The 19,376-nt window shown below is 46.3% G+C and overlaps 1 protein-coding gene and 1 pseudogene across 1 annotated transcript in view; one reads left to right on the plus strand and one right to left on the minus strand.

The window, feature by feature from the left end:
- LOC103210450 (zinc finger protein 550) overlaps positions 1 to 13,247 on the minus strand; it is a 49,219-nt gene extending 35,972 nt beyond the window's left edge. The window contains exons 1-3 of the mRNA XM_042783040.1: positions 13,098 to 13,247; positions 10,781 to 10,907; positions 6,402 to 6,497 (exon numbers count right to left, since the gene is read on the minus strand). Of these exons, the coding sequence (XP_042638974.1) occupies positions 6,402 to 6,497; positions 10,781 to 10,907; positions 13,098 to 13,247 (373 nt within the window). The remainder of the gene's footprint in view (positions 1 to 6,401; positions 6,498 to 10,780; positions 10,908 to 13,097) is intronic.
- A 922-nt stretch (positions 13,248 to 14,169) lies between these two features.
- The window catches only part of LOC122151602, a 13,319-nt pseudogene continuing 8,112 nt past the window's right edge, over positions 14,170 to 19,376 (plus strand).

A 19,376-nucleotide genomic window follows, 5' to 3' on the forward strand; every position in this document is an offset into this window, starting at 1 on the left:
CCATACCTCACCCCCCACACAAAAATAAACTCAAGCTGGATCAAAGACTTAAATGTAAAACCCAAAACTATAAAATTCATCAAAAATAAAATAGGGGCAAATCTGGGCACCCTAATTTACAGCATAAATAGACTGTCGAGCATAACCCAGAATATGCAGGAGATAGAAGAGAAGCTAGATGACTGGGACCTTTTAAAAATTAAATTCTTATGCACATCGAAAGACTTCGTCAAAAGAGTAAAAAGATTGGGAGAAAATATTTGCCTATGACGTATCTGATAAAGGGACTTATCTCCAAAATCTATAGAAAACTTCAACACCTCAACACCAAAAAGACAAATAACCCAATTCAAAAATGGGCAAAAGACTTGAACAGACACTTCACCAAAGAAGATATACAGGCAGCCAACAAACACATGAGAAACTGCCCGTGATCATTAATCATTAGAGAGATCAAATCAAAACAATGAGGATATATCATCTCACCCCAATAATAATAGCAAAGTTCAACAGGTCAGAAAATATCAAATGCTGGAGAGGTTGTGGAGAGATTGTAACTCTTGTGCACTGCTGGTGGGATTGTAAAATGGTACAACTATTGTGGCAAACAATATGGTGTTTCCTTAAAAAACTGAAAAAGAAGTACCATTTGACCCAGCAATTCCATTACTAGGAATATATCCTAAAGAGGTGAGAGACAGTGCACGAACAGACATATGTATACATATGTTCATCGCAGCACAATTCACTATAGCAAAGAGATGCAAACAACCTAAATGCCCATCAACGGATGAGTGGATAACCAAATTATGGTACATGCACACAATGGAATACTATGATACATTAAAGAACAATGAGGGATATGCGAATCATCTCACAATGTGGATGAGCCTGGAGGACATTATGCTGAGTGAAATAAGTCAACTGCAGAAAGACAGTACGTACTGTATGAGCCCATTACTGTAAAAACACAAAGAAGTGTTTGCTTGGGAAAGGGATCTAACTTAGTAGGTTATCAGGATGGGGATGGAAGGGAAGGGATTAATTTCAGGTTAGTTGGGGCCTACACGCTGACATGGGTAGGAGGAGGGATATACAGAAAGGATCTGTGACCACGATGATAACATTAGCAAATGGGAGGACAGTGAATTGTGCACATAAGAGATAGATGACAGATACTAATACCACCCAGTGTGCCCACAATATTGCATTGCCATAACACCAAACACCAGACTACAGATAAACACATAAACACCTGAGATGATCAGATGGGGGTCAGTGAACAGAAGTAAACTCTAGACCAAGGATAGTTTCAGCTGAGGCTAATCTTGCACAGACACCAGTGATACAAAATACCTGCAGTCCTTACAGAAACAACAGAAGACAGACACAGAGTAATCCCTCAAAGACAACCAGACACTATGGGAGAGAGATCCAATAGATCTACCATCTCAGGACCGTAGTACTGAGGGACACCAGACTCAATTGGCACAATAAAATACATAAAAGCCTTGTTCTACATCCATTGGTAGGTAGAGACTGGGGTCTTAAAAGCTTTCAAGTGGCCATCTAAGATGCAGCTAATGGTCTCCTAGTGTCGGAAGCAAAGAAGAATGCAAAAAGAAAAAAAAAAGGGGGGCATTTGGAAACAATCAGCCATAGGATACGATGGCCCATGAGACCAGAAGAACTAGATGGTGCCCAGCTACCAATGTCAACCACTCAGGAAAGGATCAAATCTGGAGATCCTGGATAGAGTCGGAGGAAAAACATGGAACAAAATCCAAAAACTCAATAATGACTGGGAATTACTGGTCAGATGAAATCTGGTGAGACCCCCAATACTATGGCCCTGGAATACATTCTGTGCCTGGAATAAAATGCATCACCAGGGGCTGGCTCTCAGCCCAATAGTTAACAAGACGTACACGCAGACCACTCAATCTAAGATGACGCACTACATACTTTATGGTAATACATCCCTTAGAGCAGTAGACCATGGGATACCAGAGGACCAACATTCAAATAGAGGAAATACAGGACAAACAGGAGTGCATAAATATGAGGGACCCAGGGAGAGGGTTACAGGGAGGGAGGTGAGGAGACTGGGTTAGGGTTGGACTTGGTAAATGGGGAATGAAACTAAATGTACACATAACACTGAATGTGAAACAAGCTCTTAAAATAGAAAAATAAACATAAAATAATAATAATAAAAGAATGGTAAGATCCGACAAGTTTCTGCTGTGCCAAGAGGTCAGACAGTGTGATGTTCAAGAATGAGGGCCCTAGAGCCAGGATGCCTCAGTTCAAATCCTGCCTCTGTCAAGCAAGCTGACCTTGGATGAATTACCTTCTCCTCTTAAGATTCCATTTCCTCCTCTGGGAAACTAGAAGACTCTCCATTTCTCTAACTGTCATTGAGAAAATGTCTGTAAAGCTCAGCACACTTCCTCACATGGCCTCAGTGCTCACTGAACAGTGGCCATTATCTTGTATTTGTTCTCACTGTGTTACTGGGCAGTTAGAATAACAGCAGTGACGTCAGCATGAACAACTGTACTGCTGTCGTTTATGAGAACTCTAAGTGCTGTGCCTCAAAGAGTAAAGCCAACGAGACCAAGTACCGAGGAGCAGTGAGTGCAACAGTACGTGGATAGTGGAGGGCAACATGGTGCAGCCACTTGGGAAAAATATTTGTCACTCTGTCCTAATGCTGAGAACAGACCTATCCCATGACCCAGCACTTCTTCTCTTTGGGCATATAACCAACAGAACTAAGTGTTTATATTCACAGATATTATGAACAAGAATATTCATAGCAACATCCCTCATAATATCTGAACATTGTAAACATTCCATATGTCCATGAACAGGACAATAAGAAAAACACATTGTCACTTTTCACAGTGTTATAGGACACAGTACACAGGCTCAACCAATCTCATGGACACATGATGATCAAAAGAAAAATAAACAAAAGAGAACATATTTGAGATTCTTGAATTTATATACATCCAAGAATAGTTAAAGAAGCTCTGGTGGCATAGTGCCCAAGGCATCTGACTGCTAACCAGAAGGCTGGAGGTTCAAACCCACCAGCCACTTCTTGGAAGGAAGGTTGGACAATTTACTTCCATACTGGTATTGCCTCAGAAACCCAAGGAGGGGTCGCTATGAGTTGGATCCAATTCAACGGCAGCGAGTTTGGTTTTTGTGGAAGAATAGTTCAGATTAATCCATCATGATAGAGTCTATGTAGTGACTGCCATTGTAAGAGAATCTAACAAGGATGGGACCAGGAATCTGTCAATGTGCTGGAAATATGTTTAATCTTGACCCAAGTAGAGGATTTGTTGTTGCTGCTGGTTGTATTGAGTGGACTCATGAAACCCTGTATGTGCAAATACTGTGTTGTCACTGAAGACAAACATGGATATACAGGTGGATAGATGGGTGGACAGGCTGAACTATTAGGTATGTCTATGCAGGGGGGAAGTGTGCCCAAGACCATGTATAGGGTTGGGAGACATGTTTTTATTGGTATGTTCTGTAAGTATCCCCAGGAATACAGTAGAGCTGACAAGGGACAAGGTTGTAGTCACTTCTTGGCCACAGCCAGCTACCCAGAGGAAGCGAGTAGTTGGACCTGTGGGCTCAGGACCATAGTCACAGGGCACATCAAGCTCAACTGGCATAACATACCACACAAAAGCACTACTTCACATGCTACTTTGACGAGTAGTGATTGGGATCTTAAAAGCTTGCAAGCAGCCATCTAGATGCAACAATGGGTCTCTTCTTGTCTAGAGCAAAGTAGAATGAAGAAAACCAAAGATTCATGGAAACAATTAGTCCAAGTGACAGGTACACCATGCGAGCCTCAGCCTGTATGACTATGAGACCAGAAGAACTAGATGGTGCCTGGCTACCACTGTCAACCACTCAGAGGGGGATCTATGTAGGAGATCCTGGATGGAGAGGGAGAACAAAACTCAAAATCATTTGGAAGGAAAAAAAAAAGGGGGTGAGGGGTGACCAGGTTTGCTGGTCTGATAGAGCCTGGTGGAACCACTGAGACTATGGCCCCTAGCTGCCCTTCAGGTCTGGAATTGAACCCACATCTGTGGCTTCCAGCCAAACAAAAGACAGGCATATGAGTTGAACATTTACCTGAGGTAGATACACTCCTTGGAGAGAACAATCATGGGAGAAAGAAGGGCTGCTTATGCACAGGGAGACAGCTCAGGGGGCAGGAGTGCATGGAGGAATGGACACAGGGAGGAGGTAACTATTGGGAGGAAGTGGGGGGAAGCTGTTGCATTGTGGTAAATTGTAGTCAATGCATTAAGACAAAGTGTATGTGAACTGCTGTATGGAAAGTGAATTTGCTCTGAAACTTCCACCCACATCACAATTAAGAAAAAAAAAAAAAAAGAAGTTGAAATAGAATCTGGTCAGCCACTGCAGAAATATTTCACATGCCCATATGAATCAAAATCCCCCTGTCTACAAAAAGAAAAAAGAAACCCTGTATGTGCAGAATGGAACTGTGCCATAGAACTTTAAAACCTCTGATCTTTCATAAGCAGATCACAAGGCTTCTGAGATGATTCTGAACACATTAGAACTTCACACCATTCAGCTAGCAGTCACATGTTTTACCAATTTCAGCTCTATGTTTAACAAGAACTTGGTATATGCTGAGACATCAACAGCTAAGGGAAGGGAAGATTTGAAACAATGTCTGAGTGTCTGCAGGAGCTGGTGTAAAAGAAAGCTGGTGGGACAAATGTGGGCTGACATTGTCCCAGCAAAAGATGGTAAGAGCTTGGACTAGGGTCTTGTTTAAGGTGGTGGAAGTAATGGACTCAAGGGACTCACAGGATGTAAAATAGGTTGGATTTAGGAATGGATGGATGGCTTTGATGGACATGGAGGTGTCTAGGGGCCATCTGAGGTTGTCTCCAGCCTTCTAATCTACTTTGATGGAAGACGATTCTCTGAACCTGGGGATGAGGGAGTAGCAGGCAAGATCAGGAGTTTCTTCTAAGGCACACTGGGCTCACGGTACCTTTGAGACACTGAAGTGAAGGTGTGAGATTGAGGATGGAAGAGTGTTTGGAATCAAGGGCTGGAGGTGGAGCTGGCCAAAAATACTGACTGGCTGGCTGAGCACCTGAGGACTATCAGAGAAGAGTAACCATTACTTCACGGTGATTCCAATCCACTTGGGAGATGGTTCCAGCTACGCTAACAACACAGATGTGGGCTACACAAGACGAAATATCATAATGGTGTTATTCAGGACAGGGGGCAGCACAATATAGTACAAGGTGCTGCTTTTGAGTACAGATGGTCTCCAACTTATAACACACTCATGTTAGGATGAGCCACACTTATGAGCCTGCTTTTATTTTTGTTTTTTATCATTAGTGATAGGCACTACATACAACGGTGCAGCGTGTACTCTGATGTCCTTTCTCAGATGTTGACTCACAGATGTTCAAAGATCAGATCTATAAAGATGATAATAAAAGGCAATAGTGATGAGAAATAAGAAAAAATGAAGTATCTGTCTTACATCAGAACTGACTGATGACAGAGCCGTCAGAACGGAATTCCATGAGTTGGTGACTACCTGTATATGATGGGCAAGTAGGAGGATGGATGGATGGATGGCAGAGGTGGCAAAGACTGGGATACAGAGCATAGTGTAGATCATAATTTGAAGGGCAAGTAAGACCCCTTTACCTTGGAGTCCAGAAAAGTCCAGAAGTATGTGTGACATCACTATTACACATTATGACTAATTAGTATTATTCCATGGATACTACTGAGAGCTAACCGCTTTGGTAGACCCTTTCTATGGATCAGACACTGTACTAAGAAGTTTCCTGAATTATCTAATTGCATCTTCGAATAACCCAGTGACATAGAAACTCTTATCACTCTTATTTTTTAAGAGAAAGCTCAGTGTAACAGACTGAGTTGATGTAAACCAAGTCCATTTGCTCTTCTCCTTGGGCGCACAACTAATCCACATGTCCTAGGCCTTTGTACACAGGTGTGGCCAAATGCCTTGTTCTTCTCAGTAGAAGGTGTGTTAGTGAAGTGTGTGTCCAACTGGGTGTGACTTGTCTCCTTCCCCTCCTTTCTCCTCCATCAGCTGGATGATGCCAGAGCCACCTTAATGCTATAGTTCAAAGTCAGAAGGCACCCAGGTCTCTGAATAACCGTGTGGTACAGAGCTCCCTGCTGATGTACACTGTACCTCGAGACAAGCAGACCCCTAGGGACAGCACAACCAGGAGTCTGATACAGACGCTCAGAGGCCCTTTCTATGGATCAGACACTGTACTAAGACCATGACCTCACCTGACCAGCCATTGGCTTCTCACCTAGATGGGTGCTTTGGGAGGGACCCCTCTTCATGTTCCACAGCTCCTGCCCATGATCCAGTAGGTGGGTCAAGTCTGATTTGGGAACTGCATGTCCTGTTGATGGAGAAAGAAATTGGACAGAGGTGTTTTGATAAGAAGAATGAATCATCTCAGTCCTATCTGGAGCGTCATGGCAGGGAAGAGATCATGAATGAAGTTCCTCCCAACACAGTAAACAAACTGCTGATTGGTGTCTTGGGAACCAAGGGCACAAGTCCCAGTCTTGGATGCCAGTGCTGTATGAGGCAGTGCTGGTTGTCTGCACAGCACCCATCCACTTGACCTCCGTGTCTTCATTTCCTAGTGCTGCTATAACAAATATACCATAAGTGGTGGTTTCATACATATATTTTCTCACAGCTTAGAAGACCAGAAGTCTGAACTCAGGGCACTGGCTCTAGGGGAAGGGCTTTCTCTGTCGACTCTCGGGGAAGGTCCTTGTCTCTTTTCAGCTTCTGCTCCCTGGCTCCTTGGTAAGCCTCATGTGGCCTGGCATCTATCTTTTCCCATCTCTTAATCTGTTCTTTTATATCTAAAAAGAGATTAATTTAAAGCACACCCTACATTAATCCTACCTCATCTACATAACAAAGAAAACCCATTCCCAAATGGGACCGCAACCACAAACAAGTACATTCATCCAGAAAAGTCCAGAAGTAAATGTGTGACATCACTATTACGCATTATGACTAATTAGTATTATTCCATGGACACTACTGAGAGCTTACTGCTTTGGTGGACCCTTTATATCCTAACAGGTGTTAGGATTTGCAACGTACATTGTTGGGGGATGAAATCCAATCCATGACAACCTCCATCTGTTCAGGTGCACATCCCTTTCACAACACAGGCTTGGGACACAGACACAGAGAAGGTTAGCCTCTCCTTCCACATGTTGTTGGTTTTGGGTGTCATCAAGTCAGTTCTCACTCATAGTGAGCCAACTGACAGAGCACAACTGCCCCATAGGGTTTTCTTGGTTATAATCTTCAAGGGAGCAAATTGTCAGGTCTCTGTCCCATGGTGCTGCTGGGTGGATCTGAACCATCAACCGTTTGCTTAGCATTAAAGCACTCTACCATTGCACCAAGGTATGTCTTAACTCCTTTAAGTCACTCATTCTCAAACATGCTGTGCTTCACAAACACCTAGGAATGGATGCCTCTTCCAACCACAAACCAGATGAGAGGCAATGTCTTGGGATGATGCCTGGACAACAGGAGTTTTGAAAGCTCCCTAAGAGATTCTAGAGCCCAGAGAGGGTTGAGAACCACTGGTCCAGATCAGTTGGTGAGTGGCATCCCTACCATCCTCTGAGGGAGGAGTGACCTGAGCTAGACACTCATCTGAAGAGAAAGCTAGTCCCGTGTAGGAGAGTGTCGGCCAAGGGGAAGGCTGCCCTAGCTACTACACTGCTCAGCATCCTGTGAACTCTGAGGGGAGCCAGACTGAGGACAAGGTGGACACCTGGACCAGGGAGAGGAGAGGTGCAGAGTCTTGCCATCCCTGTGCTGTCATGCTCCCCAAACCAGGAGCCAGCCCCACTGTGGGACTTCTCATCAGGTGAGGGAGTAAATTTCCTTCCACGAGGGTCTTTTTTTTTTTTTTTTTTTAATTGTGATTTGGGTGAAAGTTTACAGAGCAAATTCACTTCCACACAGCAGTTCACATACACTTTGTCTCATGACATTGACTACAATTTTACCACAATGCAACAGCTCCCATCCCACTTCCTCTCAATAGTTACCACTTCCATCCCTCCACGTCCTCCTGCCCTCTGAGCTGTCTCCCGGTGCATAAACAGCCCTTCTTTCTCCCATGATTGTTCTCTCCAAGGAGTGTAACTACCTCAGGTAAATGTTCAACTCATATGCCTGTCTTTTGTTTGGCTGGAAGCCACAAGTGTGGGTTCATTTCCAGACCCGAAGGGTAGCTAGGGGCCCAAGTCTCAGTGGTTCCACCAGGTCTATCACACCAGCAAACCTGGTCTCTCCCCCCCCCTCCTTTTTTCTTTTCCCAGGAGGGTCTTAAAAGCTTACAAGTAGCACCTAAAGCATGACAATTGGTCTCTATTTTCCTGGAGGAACAGAAGGAGAGTAGGGCATAGAAGATATGGGATGTGTGGCTGACTGCCTTCATGAACAACTGCCTCCTCTGCCATGACACCAGAAGAACTGGATGGTGCCTGGCTACTATAACTGAAAATTTTGGTCAAAGATTCTATGGAAGAATTCCAGTCAAAAGGGGAAACATGCAGAACAGAATTTGAAATTATCATGGAATCCTGGTTTTCTGGAGCCATGAAGTCTGGATGAACCTCTCCAACTACTGGCCTGAGATAATCTTTAACCTTTAAGCTAAAAATATCCTGAAGTCTTCTTAAAACCAAACAATAGTTTAGCTTAACTAGTAAAGAAAGCCTGCTATGGGAATGCTACTCTTTTAAGAACTATCTACATGGGATCAAAGTGACTAACACAAATCAAAGGATTAGGTAGGAACCGCATGGGGCAATCAGTTTATGTTAATGGAGGAAGAACAACTCAACAATTAAGAGGAGAATGGCTGCACAACTGGAAGAATGTAATCAAAGTCACTGAATTGTAAGTGTGGAAACAGTTGAATTGGTGTATGTTTTGCTGGGTATATTTTGAATAACAAGCTTCCTTTCAGAAGTCAGTTTGGGTTCTTCTTCTGTTACATGCAGCCAAGCACATTTCAATAAAGGTAGGGCATGAAAGACAGCAGGGCTGTACAGAAGCCCAATGGCCCCACAATTCTCAACAGGCAGATTCCAATCCCCTACCCAGAGCTAATCCCATCATCACACAGTGAAAGCTCACTGGTGTCCTCTGTGTGCCTGGCACAGTGATGGGCATGGAAAAGCTGATGCAGACCTTCCTTCAGCTCTGTCAGGAGTTGAGCTCTCTGCAGCCACAGGGCCTTTGCATATGCTGGGAACACTGCATCTCCCCTCCCCACCTCTAAAAGGGCACTCTAGTAAATGAGAAAGTCAGTTTCACTTGCCACAACTGGAAGGTTGAAACACATTGAAACATGACCTCAAATGTTTTGCACTCAACTACTAACCAGAAGGTTGGTGGTTCAAACCCACCCAACAGCCCCACAGACAATGGGCCTGGCACTCTTACATACAGATTGGAACCAAACCAAAACAACAAAATCCACTTGCCAACGAGTTGCTTCTTATTCATAGTGACTTTATAGGACCAAATAGAACTGCCCCACAGTGTTTCTAAGGCTTTCATCTTTATGGAAGCAGCTGCCAAGTATTTCCCCCACAGAGCTCCCTGTGGGTTCAAACCACCAACCTTGCGGTGAGTAGCCGAGCACTTAGCCACTGCACCACCAGGGCTCCTTACATAAAGACGACGGCCAAGAAAACCCTATGGAGCTCTACTCTGTAACACATGGGGTCATCATGAGTTGGAATCCACTCGACACCAATGGACTTGGTTTTTTGCTCTGCTTCGCCAACTGGGAAAACGGATTCCACTTGCCACAAGCAGTAGGTGACCATCAAAACATAACAATGAAGTCAACAGTTATGACATCCTCGTGAGAGTCACAGCTGCTGCCGCTGTGGCGATGAGGAAAGCGCCCTAGCTAGAGGGGCCCAGGAGATCAGCACTGAACCAAGACTTCTCTCAATGACAGTGAGCAGGTGGACAGAGCAGGGAAAGGGACTGGCTTTCTCAGGTGTCCACAGTGGCATCTGCTGCTGTCTGTGAACCCTCTAACACCATCTCCTGTACCAAAGGAGTATGGCCCAAGCCTTAGGGAACCAAGGCTGATGGGGCAGGTACCAGGGTCCTTCTTACCTAGACTGTGCTGTTTAGGAAAATGCTGGGGGCATTGATGGCAGATGCCTGAGGGAAGGGGCTGCCTGACTCACTGCCTTCTCCGAAAACAGCCATCACGCATGGCCCTGACGGGCTGTGGGGACAATGGACCCAACCAGGCTGAGTCTGACCACTTCCCTCCTGCGGACTCTGGCTGGAGGCAAGGCTGGGAAGGTACTGAGGTAAGGGCTGTGTTTAGAAGCTGCATCTCTGTTGCCCAACAACTGCGGGCATAGACACGGGAGAGCAGGCAGGAGAAGGAATCGGAAACCCGAGGGGCTGTGGGGAGAAGGCATGGCGGTTCCTGTGGCCTTTGTGAGCTGCCAAGAATCAAGAGGAAGTGGTGGTGACAGTCCCTGGGTCAGGCCAATATGCCATAAGACCCAACCACGCGAGATTAAATCAGTCACTATCCGAACTAAACTAATTACATTAACAAAGAAGAAGAAGAGGTGGTGAGGAATGAGGCCTTACCCAATGAGACCAGGAGCCTGCAGGTATCCAGCATCACCTCCCGGTACAGGGTCCTCTGGGCCAAGTCCAGCTGCCCCCACTCCTCCCGCGTGAAAGTCACGGCCACATCCTTGAAGGTCACAGACACCTGGAAAATCCAACAGGTAGGACTTTGTTGGCCTTGGGTTGTCTGGTGGGATTAGAGCTGGTTGCTCAGGCAGCGGTGAAGGTGTGGAGAGACTTATGGCCAGAACCACCAGGCCCCCAGGGCCTAGCTCTGTGCTGGGCTCCAGGGCAAGGTAGATGCCGCTTTCGGATGTTAGGAAACTGACTGAGAGAAAAGCCTTCAGTGGGGAAGGCCACTGGAGAAGGACACAAGGGTAGGACAACCTTGTATGGACTGAGAGGCAGGCTGGAAGTTCACTAGGATGTAGAGGAATAAAGAGAAATGATAGGTAGGCCCCAGCATACACTGGGGTTCTGCTTCAATGACTGCTGCAAGTTGGTCCTGAGGTAAGTCGAATAACTTTTGTTTTTGTTTTCCTCATTACTGCCTTTTACTGTATCTTTATATATTATAAAATTGAACATGTGAGTGAATATCTGAGAATGGTACCATCAGCAAATTACAACTGCGACTCTGTACGTGGTGGTTGCTGTTGTTGTTGTTGTGTGCCATAGAGTCAGACCCAACTGACTCACAGTGACCCCTCCCTGGGTTTCTGAGGCGGTATGACTAGGGAAGTAGATTGCCCAACCTTCCTTCCGAGGAGTGGCTGGAGCGTTTGAACCGCCAGCCTTCTGGTTGGTAGTCAAGTGCCTTAGGCACTACACCACCAGAGCTTCTTCTGTATGTGATACATATACTAAAATCTACAAAAAACAAAGTCATAAGTGTAGTTCATCCTCACTCGAATTCATCATAAGTCAGGGACTACTTGTACTTCCAGCCGTAACAGCAGCAGCACTGAGCCCCACTCGTCCTCGCAGTATGTCTGTACACGCTAAGGGCTTTGGTAAAGGGATTACAAGTCCCAGTCTCTGGCTCCAGGCTCCTAGGTTGAAATCCAGCTTCCTTAAATCAACACTGGCCTGCTGTGGAACCTTGGGGGAGTCCCTTAATTTCTTCTCCATATCAATAAAAGGGTAATGCCTACTTCACCAGGTAAACAAAAGAAAAAATGTTCACAAAGCCAATGCTGGGATGCCTGGCACATTTCAATGCTTGGAGTGTTTTTGTGCCTTTTACTGGCACTTCCATAGCCCATGAGTGAAATGCAATAATCACCTCTATGCTAGTCAGCAAGGAGCCCTGGTGGCATAGTGCTTAAGCATTCAGATAGGAACTGAAAGGCTCTATGAGAGAAAAGATCTGATGGTCTGCTTCCAAAAAGATACGGCCTTGGAGACCCCATAGGGCAGTTCTACTCTGGCCTCCTGGGTCACTGACTTGGAATTAATTCAATGGCAATAGTTTGGTTTGTCTGGTCAGAGTCAGCATCCCGAGGCTCAGGGAGCTCTTACACTCACCCAGACTCAAGTCTAAGGGCTCAAGTGGTATTTGACCATCCAGTGAAAGACCACACATTGTCACTGTCCTAGGACATGCATTGGGTGATGGTGGAACCCCTAATAACCACACAGCTTTCTTAAACAACAAATATCAGCTGCCTTGGTCTATGTGGTTCCATCCAGCTGAAATGTCCCCTTCCTGCTCTTATTCCCAAACCCACCTATGGAAGGGAGAGCTGCCCACCTGCAAAGGTCTATCTCGGTTAGAGATGACTCTGGGAGGAGTGATCGAGGTCACACGCTCTGGTGGTTGACATCCTGAGTTTGAGTTTCTGCTACTTCAGAGTAGTGTGACCCTGGGCAAGTAACTTCACTTCTCTGGACCCCAAAGTCCTATTCTGCAAAGCAGGGATGAGAACAGAACCTAAGTCTGAGAAGGTGGTGATGAAATAAGTGATACATAATGAGTGCCCCTAAGTCTATTTCAAGGGCTCAGTAAAGGATGGCTTTACAGTTAGTTTTTGTGATTTTTCTCTGCTCCCATGGCAATCTGGCACCCTGCAACCTTGCTCATGTCCCTCCGTGTGGGGATTGTCCCTCATTGTGACAGATTCCCCGCAGAAAGATGTCAGAAGATAGACATGTTGGGGCAAGAGGAACCTCAGCTAGAACCAGAAAGGTCAGGAAAAAAGGCTCCTAAGAGATGACATCGATGAAAGGGAAGGATGTGAAGGGGTGGCTCTGTCGATAAATGATATCTGGGGACACTGTCCCGGGCACAGGGAACTGGCAGGACAAAGGCTGCATACTGGGCATATTGTGGCACGTTCAGGAACTCCTTGGATGCAGAGGGCACGGGAAGAATGGAAGGGGGGAAGACACAGGTGGCTTGGCTCGGGCAGCTCCAGTCGGGCCCCACAGGCCGTGAGGGGGGCGTATTCTGAATTTGATAGGAGCCGTCACAGGTTAGACCCATCTCCTGAGCACCTTTTATAGCCCCAGCCTGCTCTAGGCCTGGGGACAGAGCAGCGGACAGGTGCTCCTCTTCCAGGCTTGGACTCAGATCCTCCACAAGTGAGGCAAAGTCAGACAGCCCCAAGGATTCCAGAGAAAAAGAACAGAGTGAGAACAGACATTAGGGGTGACTTTAGATGGGGCGACTAGGGAAGGCCCTTTTGGGGAGAAGGCACTTGCATGAATGAAGTTAGGAAGGAACCATGCAGACACAGTAAGTGAACTAACAAGACAAGTCCTGACAGTGACCTAGGCTATGATGAGAGTGACAGGGTGCAGTGCTAGAGAGTAAACCCAGGGCTGTCGTGTGTTTATGTCCAAAGGAACACCATGCTCCTGCACACTGTCATCACTCAACGTTTTAACATGCTCACTCTTCAAATATATCTAAACATTGTAAACAGGAAAACGCATTCACTCCTGTCAGTAATTTACTCCATGTAAACTGATGACAATCACAAAGGGAAATCCAGGGGCCTTCTGGGCTCGCAGCCTGCCTGGCAGCCTTCTCTGACCCTGCAGAGTAACAATTCCACAAAGCCCTCGTCCCACCGGCTTTCGGCCACAAGCTCTCCTCCTCCTGTCACCCAGTCCTTAGCTTTGTAGGGAGGACCACAAGCTAGACCCCCACCAGCCACTCCTCAGAAGGAAGATGGGGCAATCTACTTTTGTAGTGATGTTGTTGTTGTTATTATGTGCCGTTGAGTCAGACTCACCTCATAGCGACCCCTCCTCGGGTTTCCAAGGCGGTATCACTACTGAAGTAGATTGCCCAACCTTCCTTGTGAGGGGTGGCCGGTGGGTTTGAACCGCCAGCCTTCTGGTAAGCAGTCAAGTCCCTTAGGCACCCCAAGGAGGGGTCGCTATGAGTCGAGTCTGACTCGATGGCAAATAACAAGAAGCTAGACCCAGGTGAGCCCTGAAAGTGACTACATGCCCAGGATCATATCTCCCCAGAAAGGGAGACCATGGTGATGCCTCCAAGCCCAGCTGGGCCCTGAAGACACATTCTGTGTGTGCCCTTTGCTGGTGCCCTCAACCCAAGGGAGGGATGACTGACATTCTCCTGTTGCCACTGTGTTCTGTTGGGTCAGTTCCTACGCAGCAGCGACCACAGGTGACAGAGTGGAACTGCCCAGAGGGTCTTCTGGGCGGTCACCTTAGGGGAAGCCCAGCAGCAGGCTTTTCTCTCCCAGCCTGACGGGCTGCAAGTGCCCACCTTCTGGCCACCAGCTGCAGCTTCGCCGGGGCTGCCACCAGCAGCTCCTGCATGTCCATTTCAGACCCGAGGAACTGAGGCCCAGGGAACAAGGGGCAGCCCTGGGAAGGGGTACAGCTGGAATCCACACCGAAGTGTCGGAACTCAAGTCTGCGATGCCCGCTGTGCATCTATGCTGGGCAGAGGGCGTGGGGTTAGGGGATACTGGAAACCCACATTTCACCCGTCCACATCGCATCCCACTGGTTCCCACCGACACGCCCATACGACCCCTGGCCAGGATCGCAGTACCCTGGGTTCGAGTGACCTCACCCTAGAGCCCCCTGATCCAACCACATGGGGGTGAAGAAGGCGAAGGGTCACAGGGCACTGACATCCCACATATGGCGCGCCGGTTGCCTGTGGGTGGGGGTCCCAGCGGGTGAGCGTTGGGGGGACCCTCCACTCACCCGCGCCGGGCCCATCAACGCAGCCACCGCCATAGACCCCGGTGAGGTGAGCAGGGGGGGATTCCACGGACCCAGCAGGACCTTCTCTCAGGTCCTAGAAGGGCTTGGAGGGGACTTCCGTCTTCCTTCTAATTCTTCCTAACTGGGGGCCGAACACTCGCTGGACCCTCACGGTCCTTGTGGACACACCGAGCCTGCAACGGTCAAACGGACTGCTGCCGGAAGTCCCGCCCCTGCCAATGCTAGACTCAAGAAACTCCGGGCACAGCCTTCTGGGAAAAGTAGTTTCTGTTCCGCGTCCCTCAACGTTCTCTGTGGCAATGGCCCAGTGGCCCCGGAGCGGTGCTGGGAAGTGATGTCCAGAGGATATAGTGAAAGAAGGAAGACGGGCAGAGAACATTTCTCAAAGGGAACCCCCTAGATTTCCATGACGTGTTTTTATAACATGGAAATTCCATGTTGTACTTTTTGTAAGAGGAGCTCTGGTGGTGTAGCAGTTAAAGCATATGGATGCTAACCAAAAGGATGATGGTTCAAACCTACCAGCTGCTCTCCAGAAGAAAGATGAGGCCGTCAGCTTCTGTAAAGATTATAGCCTTGGAAACTCTAAGGGGGCAGTTCTACTCTGTCCTATATGGTTTCTATAGGTCGGAACCCACTCGATGGCAGTGGGTTTTTGCGTGTGTGTATGTTTTGTTTTTTGTAAAACAGATGCTCCGAATGGACCAACTGGTCACAAAATACCATACTGTCACTCAGATACAAAGTGGTCCACCTATGTTGTTGTCATTTATGGTAAGTCAAGTCCACTCACGAGCAGCCCGTATGTACAGAGTAGAAACTGTTCCATAGGATTTTTAAGGCTGTGGTTTGGAATTATTTTGGAAGCAGATGGCCATGCCCTTCTCCTGAGATGCCTATGGGTGGGCCTTTCAGGCACCAGTAGAATGCTTAACCATTTGCCTCACCCAGGGAATCGTGACTCAAAAACAAAGTGAGGAAACCAAAACCTTATAGAATATGACAAGTGAATGGGAAACTTGTATGGAGCACTGGGCTGCTAACCAAAAATCCGTGTGTGAAGCTAACATTTCACACCCACCCAGTGGCTCCTCGGGAGAAAGACCTATCTGTTCCTCTAAAGACTGTTGTTGTTAGGTGCCCTTCAGTTGGTTCCAATTCATAGCGACTTCATGTGTAGCAGAAATGTTGCCAGGTCCTGCGCCATCCTCACAATCATTGATATGTTTGAGCCCATTGTTGCAGCCACTGTGTCAATCCATCTCACTGAGGGTTTCCTTCATTTTCACTGCCCCTCTATTTCACCAAGCACAGTGTCCTTCTCCAGGTATTTCTCCCTCCCGATAACATGTTCAAAGCCATTTTCTCTTTTAAGGAGCATTCTGGCTGTACTTCCTTCAAGAGTAATTTATTCATTCTTCGGACAGTCCATGGCATATTTAATATTTTTTGCCAATATGATTCAAATGTGTCAATGCTTCTTGGTCATTCATTCTTCATTGTTCACCTTTTGCATGTTTATGAGACAAACGAAAAGACCATGGCTTGTGTCAGGCACAACTTAATCTTGATGTCACACCTTTGCTTTTTAACACTTTTCAAAACCATCTTTTGCAGCAGATTTGTACAACACAATACATCGTTTGATTTTTTTTTTTTTTTATGGCTGCTTCCATGGGCATTGATTGTGGAGACAAGTAAAATTAAATTCTTCACAAAAAAAAAAAATCAATGATACAAGAAATATCAAAAGAAGATGGAAGGAATATACAGTGTCACTGTACCAAAGAGAATTGGTCAACATTCAACCATTTCAAAAGATAGCATACAATCAAGAACTAATGGTACTGAAGGAAAAAGGTTCAAGCCAAAATGAAGCCAATGTGATCTAGTTTTTGTGGTCTCCAGGAAAGACCCCAACCAACCAAATGAGGGTACTTGTCTTCCACTGACCAAGAATGACCAGGTGAGACAAAGAATTTTGTGTGAGCAAAGATTTATTATAGGAAGACAGTCTGGCCAGAGGAGACAGAGAAGGCTTTAGGCAACACTAATCCCCCTATCCCCAAGCACAGTGTTTTGGTTACATAGTGCCAGTCTAACAGGAATAGACCACAAATGGGATGGCTTGAATAAACAGAAGTTTATTCTTACAGCTTGGGGAGGCTAGAAGTCCAAGTTCAAAGTGCCAGGGTCTTAGGGGCTGGGAGAAGGGCATCAGCTCTACCTCCTGCTCCCGGCCCACTGAAGCTGGAGGCTTTCCTTCCCAGGCAGCTTCTGGCCACTGAGGCTGACAAACCCTGTGTTAGACTGCATTCTCTAGAGAAGCAAAACCAGTAAAGCTTATATACATACAGAAAGAGAAATTTATCTTAGGGAAATGGCTCACACACTTCTAGAAGCTGGCAAGTCCTAAATTCTTGGAGCAAACATCAAGCTGGAGGCTTTTCCTGACTCACACAGCTACAGGGGCTGATGAGCTCAAGGTTGGCAGACAGTACACTGGCTGTTGACTCCAACGAATGATGAATCCAATATTTCCAGGCCAAATGGTGGATTGTTTGCTCATGGACAGTTGTAAGCAGCACAACAAAATCCCAATCCACAGAAGAGTGTCTCTTTTCCCAGGATGTCCATAAATATACTGGAAGCAGGCCAAACCCCTAGGGAAACTCCCTTTCAATGGATTGGCTGCTCAACACATATACATCTAATCCCATCATTGGAGCAACCCACATCACAATTGCTTAAGCCTCACAGAATTGTGGTCCAGCCGACTTGACACACAGCTCCAACTATCACAGTCCACCCCTTGTCAACTTGGAAGTAGTACACATCTTCTTAACCATATATAATCTCTAAATAAGGACAATTATAAAGTCACATTTGTGCCTGACATGATATGCTAAAATGCGTACAACCAAAATGCATTAACCTTATTTACATTTCACAGTTTGTAACAGAAGAAAACAAAAATATTTGATGCACATATACAATGAAGAAATATAACAGTCAGAGTCCTCCTTTCTGCGACTGGTCATATGGTCATAGCTGATATTCAGAACGACCTTCTTCCACCACCCATTCTGTATTTCCCTTGCCCTCAGCAAGCACCTCAGCTGGTCATGGTTCTTTACCTGGTGGAGTGACCCAAACTTTCATTTGTAAACGGTCTGGGCCATTAGTAGTCACATCCGAATTGGGTTGCTGTAATTTTCCATTGACTTTAATCACAGGGCATGGTAGTACTAAGAGATGTCCTGAAGAGTCTCCTGTATTCCAGACATATTCTTCTTTACCTCCATTAGGTAATGCCAATCCAATTTCCCCTTGGTAATCAGGATCTATCACACTGGATAATACAGTAATGCCCTTCTTTGTCTGTTGATCCAGAAGCATGAGGAAGCCAAAATGGCCAGTGACATTCTTAATTTCCAGTTCAATGCAATTAATATTGTGTCTCCAAGTGGGAGTGTTCCTCCCTTTGAGACTGAGATCTCCAGACCTGCAGAGGATAGGTTAGCAGAGTCAGGAAGGAAAAATTTTTTGAGTGGGTTACTAGGGGTAATAGTGAGTGATACCACTCCTGTTTCTGCCCCCTTGGTTCCTGGACTATTGGAGAAACAGCACTGTATATTGGATGCTGGTTTAGAGCATATACAGCCTCCTGGAGAACATAGCCCCAACCCTGCAAGGAATTACCACCTAGCTGGTGCCATAATTGTGTTTTCAGTAGGCCATTCCATTGTTCTATCAAGCCAGCTGCTTCAGGATGATGAGAACCATGGTAAGACCAGTGAATTCCATGAGCATAGGCCCATTGCCACACTTCATTTGCTGTGAAGTGAGTCCCTTGATTTGAAGCAATGCTGTGTGGGTACCATGACAGTGGATAAGGTATTCTGTAAGTCCATGGATGGTAGTTTTGGCAGAAGCATTGCCATGCAAGGAAGGCAAATCCATATCCAGAATAAGCATCTATTCCAGTAAGAACAAAACAGTGTCCTTTCCATGATGGTAGTAGTCCAATGTAATGAACCTGCCACCACGTTGCAGGCTGATCACCCCAAGGAATGTTTCCATATCACGGGCTCAGTGTTGACCTCTGCTGCTGGCAAATTGGGCACTCAGCAGTGGTGGTAGCCAAATCAGCCTTGGTAAGTGAAGTCCATGTTGCTGAGCCCATGCATAACCTCCATCCCTGCCACCATGGCCATTTTGTTCATGAGCCCATTGAGCATTGACAGGAGTAGCTGGGGAAAATGGATGGCTGGTTCCCACTGAACATGTCATCCTTTATTAAAGTCCTCCTCTGCCGAGGTCACCTTTTGGTGGGCATTCACATGAGACACAAATACCTTTACTCCTTTGGCCCATTCAGAGAGATCTATCCACATACCTA

Source organism: Orycteropus afer, unplaced genomic scaffold (assembly GCF_000298275.1).
Source record: "Orycteropus afer afer isolate SDZICR_OR568_19922 unplaced genomic scaffold, OryAfe1.0 scaffold00610, whole genome shotgun sequence".
Taxonomy (NCBI): Eukaryota; Metazoa; Chordata; class Mammalia; order Tubulidentata; family Orycteropodidae; genus Orycteropus; species Orycteropus afer.